Genomic DNA, 12429 nt, shown 5'->3' with positions numbered 1-12429 from the left:
CTTTCTTTCAGAATTGTGGTCTCACCCAGGAAATATGCTTCAATAGTCTTTGAAGCACCCTTACATAGAATGTAGCATTGACACTCTTTCTTACCCTTCAGATACAAGTTCTTGTGAATCGAACCCTGTTTGTTGAAAAACATGATCGGCAATGTCTCGATCCTGGACTTTTGTAAATGAAACTTTTTGAGCTTTGGTAATGATTTTGAAGTCCACTGCATGCTCTGATGCTTCACCTCTGTGTTGTGCTGAAACATCCAACGCTTGTCTCCAGTGATAATACAGTCGAGGAAATTAGGATTGTCTTAACAAATCTGGATGAGGTTTTAGCATGATGACACTCTTCATTGCTTCTTCTCATCCACGAGGCTGTGTGGCACAAATTTTGCACAGACCAGCGGACAGACCTTGCTTTCCCCCTAAATCTTCATGCAGAATTTGACAAATTGTTCCCCTCTTTAATATACAACTCATCAGCCATTATTCTGAGGATCAAACTGTGATCTCTTGCCAAATTTCCCAAACTTTTGCAACTCTATGCTCATTTAGAGATATTGGCAGGCACCCACTTCTTGGGTAATCACGAACATCCTCACATCCATCTTTGAACGCTTATACTATTCAAAGATACTGGTATGACTTAACATTTCATCACCATAAACAGTTTTAACATTTCATATGTTTCTGATGCAGATTTTTCCACTTGAAAGCAAAATTTGATATTCTTTCATTGCACCATTGCAAAATTTTGACACAGAACGTTAATGCTATTAATGAAATTGTTGTATAAATGCAGCCTTGCAACTTTCCAGTGTCCTGGATAGCCTCTGTACCACCATCTGTTGGAGGAAGTTTGAACTACAGTATACCACTTCTGTTTATTTTCAACTGTTGAACATCACCGCAACAGCACCAGTCCGGAAACTTTATTGCCACATCTTGTGTATATGGAACATTTCTATAGTTAATCCTATATTACATATAAGTATAAATGTATTAAACTAATAGAGAAATAAATTTGGTATATATGCAGCCAGGTATGATTACCATGCAGCAAAATGATTCTCTTATGTCCTGCTTGAAAAAATTGGGAAAGAATACTTGAAAGAAATATCAAATATGTTGATATTTTGCCTAAGATCACATAAATAATAATAATATGCATTATGTATTACAGTCAAATTCCCCAACTGGCCACACAGTGCTGCAGTCAATAAATACATTGCAGTTTGCTTGCAATACAGTGCAATAAATACATTGTCAAATTGTAAGTTTCAACCTGCATTTATACTTATAAATTTGTTAATTATCCTGTATATGTTTTATTGCCGTTTGCATTTATCTTATCACTATTTTTGAATATATGAGAAAATGTCAGATTCAGAATATGCAAACATCAAATTTTGCTACACCAAATTTTGCTTAGGGACATCTGCTTCTGCAAATGGAAATGATGTATCAGGTTTATAGAGAGGATCCTCCATCTCTTATACATTGTTTGAATGGCATTATAGATTCAAAGAGGGAAGAGAAAGTTTAGCAGACTATGACTTTGCTGGAATACTGCTTGTCTAACCTTCTGGAAAAAAATTTCTAAAAAAAAAAAATTGAAATAGCCCGACAATTACTGCATCAGAATTACTGTGTGACTGTTGATAAATTTGCAGAAGTTTCAAATGTTTTATACAGAAGCTGTCATAGAATATTAAGCTATGATTTGAATATCCATTGGATTGCTCAGCATGTACTTTTGATGCTTACTAAAATCAGTGTAACAATTGATAAAAATTTGCATCAATATTATAATAGCATCTGATAACAATCCATTGTTCCCAGCGTCCATTATCACTGGGAATGAGATGGTATTTTTTTCTATTACCCACAAACAAAATGTGAAAAATCAACTTGGAAATTGCTTCGTTTACTATGATCAAACAAAAAAAAAAAATTTGGAAAGTCAGAAAGGTGACATTTTTACTTAGTAATATCAAACATTTACAAATTCATTTCACACTGATGGAATCCATACTGGCGATCATTGATGAGACGGAAGGTTTCTAGGTAGTTTAAGAGTTGGCGGTTAATTGATTTCTCCATTACTTTAGAAAGTGTAGAAGTAATTCCAATGGGACGATAATTGGATGGGAGGGATTTGTCACCCTTTTTAGGAACTGGCTGGATATGAGCAAATTTCCAAGCAGAAGGAAAAACACCTTTGGAATAAGAAAGTGAAAAAAGGCGGCAAAGAATAGGAGTAAGTTCAGGAGCACAGGTTTTGAGAACAAGTGGAGAAATACCATCGGGACCTGGAGCTTTCTTAGCATCAAGATTCGTAAAAATCCTTTTGACGGAAGACCACAGGGGGGGGGGTATTGAATGGAGCGTGTTGGGAATGGTGGGAATTGTTTTACCAAGATCATTAATACGTGAGTTGGAAGAAAAATGGAATGCTAGCAGGTCAGCTTTATCCTTGGCTGAAGTGACAACAGAACCATCTGGGCCGACCTGGCTAGCCGGGTGGATAAAGTGCCTGCCTGGCAACCCAAAGGTCGTGGGTTCGAATCCCGCCTCGGGCTTGGATCAAAGTACTGCAAAAACCTTGTGAGGTGCATTATGGCCACAGAAGCCGATGCGCCAACAACTACCAAAAAAAAAAAACCATCTGGTTTGGACAGAGGTGGGAGCAGAGATGGGCAAAAGTTGCGGCCAATAGCTTTGGCAAAAGACCGGAATGCTCGGCTACCATTAGGGCAAGAAGCAAGTTTTCTACTCTTAGCCTGTTTAAACTCTAGTTTTGATTGATTAATAACTGCTTTACAATTGTTGCGAGCTTTGGTGTACGCAGAAAATGAAACTGGAGAATTAGAAACAAGCCAATTATGATATGCAACATTCTTCTCTTGAACAGCCTTAGCACATTTATTGGAAAACCAAGTTTAGATAAAGGACGAGATTTTAAAGTGGAGTGTGGGATAAAGGATTCCATTCCTGCAAGAATAATTTCACTGACACGATCTGAACAAACATTGACATCAGAAGTTTTGAAACAGTAATCCGACCAAGGAAAAGAAGAAAAGAAGTCTTGCAGGTCATCCCATTTTGCATTCTTGTAATGCCAAACAACACGAGGTTCGGAATAGCCATGAGATAAAGGTTCCATTGGAGAAGAGACAATCACCAAGTTGTGATCTGAAGTGCCTAAAGGACTTCTCACTTTGACCGTGTACTTAGAAGGGTTGTTTGTGAGAAAAAGATCAAGCGTATTGGCTGTATGATTAGGATTGTCCAGTATTCTTGTAGGTAAAAGAACAATCTGTGCAAGGTCATTAGTAATTGCAAAAGCCTCAGCATCACGACCAGCTGGGTCGGTGTGACTAGAAAACGGAATCCAGCTGGAGTTGTGAACATTAAAATCACCAAGGAAAATTACCTCACTAATAGGAAAGTTGGACTGGAGAAAGTCTAGTTGCAAAGAGAGGAAGTCAAAGAGCTCCAAGTGATTACTGGAGTTGGAAGAACGGCAGAGGCAACAGATGAATTTGACACAATGAGGTAAGATTTTAAACCAGAGAAGATCAAAGAGAGGAGATTCCAAATTGCCAAGTCTCTGACAGGGAATATCAGAACGGACATATGCACAAGTACCACCTTTGAGGCGAAACAATGAGCAGTAGTTGAATCAACCGATAACTGAGATTCTGTCAGAAAAAGTACATGGGGTTTGGCAGACTGCAAGTGGAAATGGACATCGTTGAGATTAGAATTGAGACCACGTATATTTGTGAAATGAATTAGGAAGTGCTTGGGAGGTTTAGATCTTTTCGCAGATAAGCTCGCTCTATTATTTTGACAATTCATGGTGTATTCAATAGTAAGAAAAAGTGGGTGGGACATGCTGTATGAAGTAATGAAATTTTTGGATATGGCGTACATGTGGTAAGAATATACCCAGATCCTTGACATAACATGGCCTCGACAATGCTCCCCGCATACACACTACTCGGACTCCCTCCAGTCACTATCTGGCAGAGTAGAGGTAGCAAGGTTATACACTAGCTGATCCGGAAGCCTCCTAGAGAGTTACCAATAGGTTCAGTCCAGTGTACTAACTAGCGGCCGGCCTGTGAACACCGTTTTAGAGCTGTACCCTCGAAATGTAAGGAATATTGGATATCGCCACGACGTTCATCATAACCTCAAAAGTCATCAATCATACTGCATAATGGAAGAGATAGGGAAGGGTTGACCGGAACTTAGCTCTAGAGACTAAACATGGGTTCCACCACTTCAAGCCTCCAATAAGCAAAGTGGTGGTATTTCACCAGTTGATGAGAGTCATCTACCACCAAGTACTGCCTGGTAACATAGAGGAGCGGCGTTCCTCCATGTGGTGTGGGCGCCACACCTCGACCTCTGCTTACGTTGGTTCACACCTGGGTGGTCACCCACCATGTACTTGTGCATGGAGATTATACCCAGGATTACTAACAGTTCCACCATCGTGAAGGTGCAAGCAGAGGATTTGGTTGCCACAGACCCCCCCCCCGGACTTCGCCGAAATTGGGTCCACTTGACTTGAGTGTCACCCGAATATCAATTCCCTTAGCGTTTTAGACTCCCAGGTAGCAAGTACAGCTTGTTTGGCATATCTGAGAGAATGTCTGTGACAACCTCAAGGACCAGGGTGTCTCAAAAATACATGGCATAACTTCAGGAATGAGTTCCTCATATGTAGACAATAAAAATATTTTATATCAACATAGTTCCGGAAATGCTTGGTTTCCGAGTTTTGAAGGTGTGTCCCCAAAATGTATCCCCAATTCACAAAGGGGATCGAAGGGTGACACGAGTAATTACAGACAAGTTAGATTAACTTCTGTTCCGGGTAAAATAATGGAGTCGCTGGTTAAAGATGCATTGCAGGATCATCTAGACAAGACTGCAGCAATAATTCAGACACAGCATGGGTTTGTTAAGGGAAAGTCTTGTCTGACAAATTTGATAGGATATTATGATGTGGTTACAAAGGAACTGGATGCAAAAAATAATTTTGATATCGTATATTTGGATTTCAGGAAAGCTTTTGACACTGTTGCGCATGGAAGACTATTGTACAAATTGGAGCAGAATGGTATTAAGGGTAAGTTGCTACAATGGATAAAAGGATGGTTAAGTGCGAGAAGACAGAAGGTGGTAATCAATGGGTGCTGCTCTTCTTGGACTAATGTTATTAGTGGAGTCCCACAGGGTTCGGTGTTAGGTCCACTGTTGTTTTGTCTATTTATCAATGATATTGATGAAGGTATATCAAGCTTAGTGTCGAAGTTTGCAGATGATACAAAGGTTGGCAGGGTTGTTAATGACAGTAATGGCAGTGTGCTACTGCAACAGGATCTAGATAATTTGGGCAGATGGGCTAAGAAGTGGCAACTGAAGTTTAACCTTGACAAATGCAAAGTACTACATATGGGTAGAAGTAACCCCAGAGAAACGTACCAACTGTGTGGTACTACCTTAAAGTGGTAGAAAATGAAAAAGACCTGAGAGTAATTGTGCAGTCAGATATGAAGTTTTCTGAGCAATGCAGACAGGCTGCCAGGGCAGGTCATGGGGTTTTGTCAATGATATATAGGAATTTTGTTAGCAGGGAAAAGGAGGTGATTATCCCTCTGTATAAGGCAATGGTCAGGCCACGGCTTGAGTACTGCGTACAGGTCTGGAGGCCTCATTTTAGGAAGGATGTAGATTTACTTGAGCGTGTACAGAGAAGGGAAACAAGATTGGTGAGGGGAATGAAGGGATCCTCTTATCAAGAGAGGCTTAAGTTCTGCAAATTGCAGTGGCTGGAGACTAGGCACCTGCGCGGTGATCTGATTGAGGTGTATAAGGCCTTAATGGGTTCAGCATGCTGAATTCTGATGGGATCCTTCCACTTGTTCAGATTACGAACCTAAGGGGGCATAAATTCAAATTAAGAAAGGACAGATGTAGAATAGATGGGCGGAAATTTGCCTTTAGCCAGCGGGTGGTTAATTGCTGGAACAAACTTCCATCTGTCGTTGTGGAAGTTGATAGGTTGAATAAATTTAAGGAGGAACTGGACAGGCATTTGGAGGGAATGGTGTGATTTTTTTTTTTTTTTTTTTTTGGCTGATGCTGCATAAGCTCATACATTTGCTTTCTTGCATCACATGCCACTTAGTAGTACTACTACCTAAGCCCAAAGTGTGTTTCCTTACAGCAGTCAAGTCTGTTAGCTTCAGACAAAATTTATAAATAGAAAGTTGCCTAGCTGAGTTATCAGAAGTGTTAAGTTAAATAATATTTAACTTTAACTTAAATATAATTGTATTTGGAGAAATAATTTGTCACAAACTGAAATGAACAGGTTTCACAAACAACAAGAAAAACACATTTCCAATACTGCTCAATATCACTGAAGATAAAGATATTTTGCAGATCATTACTATCAGTTTCAGTGTGAGAGCCTACCAGACACTATTATGATGGAATAAAGAATTGGTGTACAGTTGGAACTGACAAGTATATGAGGAAGGATGAAATATGTTATTCCAAGCCTTTCTTGGCCTTTTAATAATTCCTCATAACGATGAATGTCAGAGAATATTCTTCAGCTGTGGTGGGGGGGGGGAACCTGAATTCAGATCTTCTCTCTTTGGTGCAGTTTTGGAAATGCTCTTGTCTGAACAACAGTCTGAAAGTCAAAAGTCTGAACAACAGTGCTGTTGTTGTAAATTTGATTCAACATTTCTGAAGAGGTACAAAGTTTTAGATAGTATCTTTCATAAAATAATCATAATCAGTTGATGCCTAATTTGTTAGGTAAACTAATATTTAAAAGTGTACTGTGGTTAACAATCCTGGCTGTATTTTAATCTAAAATGTATATTTTGTCAGTAAAATTTAATTTCTAGTGCTGTGTGGATTTTAAAAAACTTCCTACTTTCATCTAAAAAAAATCTCCTCTTTTCCTCTTGCATTTTTTGGAAGAACTGCTTTTTGCCTGTTTTCCTCCTGCCTACAAATGTCCAATCTACAACCAATAAATACTTAAACTTGCTTTTGCATACATTACTTTTGATTCAATTCCATTATGTTCAATAATGGTTTCCAATAATTTCAATAGGCATTTTCAAATTACGTACATTCATATTTTCCAGTGTAGTACTTTGGGTTATACGCACAAAAAAAAGTGGGTGTAGGGAATAGAACAAAAATTTTAATTTTACAAAAAAAAAAAAAAAAAAAAACCCTACTAAAAATGAATTCCAAATTTACTAATTAATTAAATAATAAATAAATATTAATAATTGAAAAGCAATAAATGCAGAATGGCGCCTCCGTAGCCAGGTGGGCAGGAGCAGCAGTGCGTAGCACACGCTTCTTGAGCCCATGCCCACCAAATACGGAGGATGCGGAAAGGTCAGAGAATGACCACTGCATATCCTCGGAGCAATATGGCCTTAGTTGCTAATGCTCCTAAAAACCAAATAACAAACAAACAACAAATGCAGAATATTGTCAATATGTTAATAAAAGTGTAATTTAGTTGAATATGTTGAATTCATTATTGGAGTCCATCTCAGAAATTTCAGTTGCTTTATGAATTTCTTTCTGTTTCTATTTTAGTGGCCAATTCATCACTTAGAGACTTGTAAAATCCACTTGTTATGTGTGAAATTGGAACAGGTGGCCAACTGCCAGCTATCTGCTGGAAAATTTAACCATGCAATTCCAGTTTCATTTGTCCAGTTCTTGTATATTCTTGGTATCTGTAAATCATCTGCTCCTCCTACTTTGCTTTCTGAAATGATTTACTAACAGCAGCCAAAGGTTGCAGTTCCTTAGTGAGACTACCAAATGATTCCCAACTTTGGAAACTTTTCATTTCCTCAGCTGAGTGAGTTCTGCAGGGGTTCCATCATTAAAAGAAAAGTTGGCCTGAAAAATTTACATTTTTGCATTCTCAACTTTTTATGTCCAGCTTTCATACTTCATTTACGTAATCATTTTTGCTAGCCTCAGTTATTATCCCCTTTGGAAAAGTTGTTAAGGATAATTTTCTTTTAAAGAAACAATTGGGGCAGTTTTGAGACATCTAATAGAAGTTACAGATAAAATAACTATGAAATTTGACTCTGTGAGTTCTTGTCCTGACAAATAGCATCTTTCATCCCTTCGGATGCACTGCGTCGATGATGTAGTATCAGAATGTAATGGGACTTCATTAATGTTTCAGAAGTGGAGAGAATCAATACTTTTTAAATTTTTATTCCTGAAATTCTGGCAAAGCAACAATAGATGTGAGTTTTACAACATGCATGAGTTCATATACATTTAGAGGTTAATCTGTATAGGCCCATTGCAGGTTAAACATTAGATCTGAAGTTTTCCCCAGACAATAGTAATTTTGTTACATACTGCACACAAAACTTTTTTTTTTTTTTTTTTTTTTGAGGTCAAGCGTACGTCATAGCTGCCTATTCAATTACATTGAATTTGTAATTGTTAATTTTAAATCATACGTTGTACTAGGCAAGGAGCATTTCCTAAAATATAATCTATTTTTCTTGTTATTATAATCAAATAAAAATTATACACCACAACCACTTTCCACTTCTGAGACTACTACTGTGGTCTCAGACATTTTTTAAATCCAGTTTTTTTGCATGGGTATTCTTCTGTATATTGAAATATGTTTCTACAAGTGACAAATAGTTCACCCCCCCCCCCATAGAGGCTAGTTAGTTAGTTAGTTGGTTGGTTTTTAGGAGCATTAGCAACTAAGGCCATATTGCTCCGGGAAATGCGGTGGTCATTCTCTGACCTTTCCTCATCCTCCGTATTTGGTGGTGACGGGCTCGAACCCCGGTCTAATCAAGAAGTGTGTGCTATGCACTGCTGCTCCTTCCCACCTGGCTACGGAGGCGGTAACCCCCCATAGAGGCTCCACTTTAAAATTGGTTTCATTACTTTATGTAGATTATCTAATAATAGCTGTATTTATGTATGCATGCATTCTGTTATAGTCTTTGTATATTAATACTGTTCTCTTTTGCCAGGATGCCTTAGCTGGAATTATTCCTCGTACTCTCAGTCAAATGTATGATAATCTAAATAAGCAAACAGTGGAATTTGTGATTAGAGTTTCATTTCTTGAATTATATAATGAAGAAATTTTTGACCTGCTTTCTCCTTCAGATGATACTATTAAATTAAGATTGTTTGAAGATACAACGCGTAAGGTAATTTTTTAAAACATTTCTTTTAATTTCTTATGTATATGCTACCCAAAAATATAACAACCTTGTCATTAAATATTCACTCATATATCACTTATTTTTTTATATCATATCATATATTCCTTTATTAGTTGTAAAATAATAAGAGGAAATAATAATAAGAGCCAAAAATAATATTGATATCAACATAGAACGTATTGAGCATTGCAGCTCTGATTCATACTATTCATACGGATGTGTTCTACGTACTATATTGAGGTAAACTCCTTGTTATTTTACAAATGTTGATATCAACATAGAATGTATTGAGCATTGCAGCTCTGATTCATACTATCTAATTTATTTTTTAAACTCTTATTGACTATTTCATTCCATTTCACTTCCTTTCTCTCCGGGTGTAACCTATTGATACACACAATTATGGGGGATTTTTTGAACAGCTTGGTGCAAAATTACATTAAATCAATACTAAGATACTCGGTCCAAAGTTACCATATTTCTTTTCTAAAATATTGCCTTCAAAACAACATCATGCCAAAGTTTGCCAGGGTAAATTTAAATCAAAAAATTTCGGTCATAAAACAACTAACACTTGCCACGTTGCTTAATATTGTTAAACTTGCCTTAAAACCTCGATATTCGAATAAACAAAAATATCTTTTCCAGGTTAGGAAGCTGCGCGATAAGTTAAAAAATTATCTACATCCTAACGATCGGTCTGTATTGAAGACCTCCAAAGATTTTCGATGGGAAGCACAGGCCTCAGAAATAAAAAACACACACGTTAATAAATTGCAGACGGGAAAGTCAAGACACGTTCATGCGAATTCTAACACATTGTCGCGGGCTTGCGACCAAGTGCATATGAGTTGGGTGACAATCCCCCCCACAGAATACATCAGCTAGTTCACGAAAACCCCCTCACCCAGTATTCAACGTACCGACATATCAACAGGTTACAAACTTTCCTTGTACACTATCACAGGACCAGATTTCAGTTTTATCCAAAGGATTAAATTATAATTTACCACCTCGAAAGCTACATAAAAAAACAGTGCGTAATTGATATTGAATTTGGACTTCGTAATGTTCCACACAAAGATTTATTTATTCAACAAGTTAACCAAGTTGTGAATAACATAAAAGAAACGCGACTTCCTAAATTGAATACACATGACAGTTCAGCTTTACGGGAAATAAGGACATTATTATACAGAGGGCAGATAAAGGAGATACAGTGGTAATACTAGATAAACATGATTATATTAATAAGTTAGATTCAGTTGTTTCAGATACCTCCGCTTATCTTGAAGTAGACCCAACACTGTTTACCAATTTGGTCAATCAATACAATAAAACGTTAACAACGTATCGAAAAGAACAACTACATTACTATGGCTCAGGAATTGAAAGCCAGAACATACAATATTCCTGCACTTTTCGGTCAGGTAAAATTACACAAAACTGGATTTCCTATTCAACTTATTGTTTCCTGCAAGAATTCGGCATTCTCATCCTTGGCCAGACATGTATATAGCATTATAAAACCCTTATAAAACCTGATACAATTTGGGATTAAGAACTACAATACATTATTTAATAATCTTAAGGACTGTAGACTTGGCAAAATGACAATTTATTCTCACTAGATATTACCTTGTTATATAAGAATGTAAACGTTGAATACACATTATTATTTGGGATATGTTAAATAATAACTCGATACCGATTAATTATACGAAGCTACCTATTAAGGAATTTTTTCACTTAATTAAACTGTTAGTTGAGGCCAACTATATCACCTTTCGAGACAAGTTGTACAAACAAAATTTTGGATTGCCAATGGGTTTGAGCCTGAGCAGCTTAATGTCAGAGATCTATCAACGATTGAGCATATACATTTGATGCCTTTTCGACCCTGTATCACATACTATGGGAGGTATTTAGATGATGTTCTAGTTATTACTGATAGTACTACCATCCAAGACATTTTACATTCGTTTAATAATATTCATTCTAAACTCAAATTTACATTGGAAATGGAGGATACGGATACAAAGTCGTTAAACTTTCTAAATTTCACGCTTACTCGGAACTCGAATAAAATCCAATTTAGGATCTATCGAAAACCTACAAACGCCGATATGCTTCTACATTATAATAGCTATCACCCGTTCACCTGCACCTCCATAGCCAGGTAGGCAGGAGCAGCAGTGCGTAGCACATGCTTCTTGATTAGACCGGGGTTCGAGCCCATGCCCACCAAATACGAAGGATGCGGAAAGGTCAGGGAATGACTACCGCATATCCCCGGAACAATATGGCCTTAGTTGCTAATGCTCCTAAAAAATAACCAAATAACAATAAATAAATAACCCGTTCACCTACAAAAGATTGATTGTCTTTAATCAATTTCTAAATGCCTATAAATATTCAACAACGGAATCTGCTTTGGGCTCAGAAATACAAATATTAACTAGCAGGTTCTTAAACAGGGGTTTTACCCCTGACTACAATAAACCGAATCAAGCTATAGGATACAAAATACTACACCAGCGAACAATAATAATATCAAAAAATACTTTATTTCTGTTCCATATGTTGAACAGTGGCACAAACAACTTAATTGATTCTTTAAAAATACCAAATTTAAAATTGTGGCCATGCCAATATGGAAATTACACACTATATACTGAACAATCGCTTGGTTCTTTCCTCGTTCGCTACTCAAATTAATGACCTGGTATACAACATTTCTTGTGGTGATTGCGACTCGTCTTACCAAGGTTCGATGCGGTTTTCTTTGTTCGGCAGTGTCAGTGTCAGAATTAGCCTTTCATGCCATTAACAAAAAACATACTTTTTTTATTTAACGCGGCCAAAATACTTAATGTCCAACTTATACGTGACTATTAATTGCAGAAACCATAGAAATTAAATTACACGAGAATTCTGTTAATGTTCGTTGGCCCTATTTGATCTCCGATGCGTGGGCTTGCACGCGCAAAGACAAATAATCACTATTTCAGTTTCATGGTCACCCCTATTCGGTAATTTTCATTCCTGTGATCACGACATATGGCCGAAAAGTGTTGTCAGCTTCAGGAAGGAAAATCGTTTTGAAAATTTTCGTTAAATTCTTTAATTAATTTTCATATTGCATTAT

The 12429-nt window shown here is 37.1% G+C and overlaps 1 protein-coding gene across 1 annotated transcript in view; it reads left to right on the top strand.

Annotated features, from left to right (window-relative positions):
• The window catches only part of LOC150077870 (kinesin-like protein KIF11), a 257452-nt gene that overhangs the window by 47795 nt on the left and 197228 nt on the right, over positions 1-12429 (top strand). The window contains exon 5 of the mRNA XM_090384389.1: positions 9084-9266. Coding sequence (XP_090240515.1) covers positions 9084-9266 — 183 coding nt within the window. The remainder of the gene's footprint in view (positions 1-9083; positions 9267-12429) is intronic.

Source organism: Mastigoproctus giganteus, chromosome 11 (genome assembly GCF_048544385.1).
Source record: "Mastigoproctus giganteus isolate SK-2022 chromosome 11, ASM4854438v1, whole genome shotgun sequence".
NCBI lineage: Eukaryota > Metazoa > Arthropoda > Arachnida > Uropygi > Thelyphonidae > Mastigoproctus > Mastigoproctus giganteus.
This window is presented reverse-complemented; position numbering and strand designations above follow the sequence as displayed.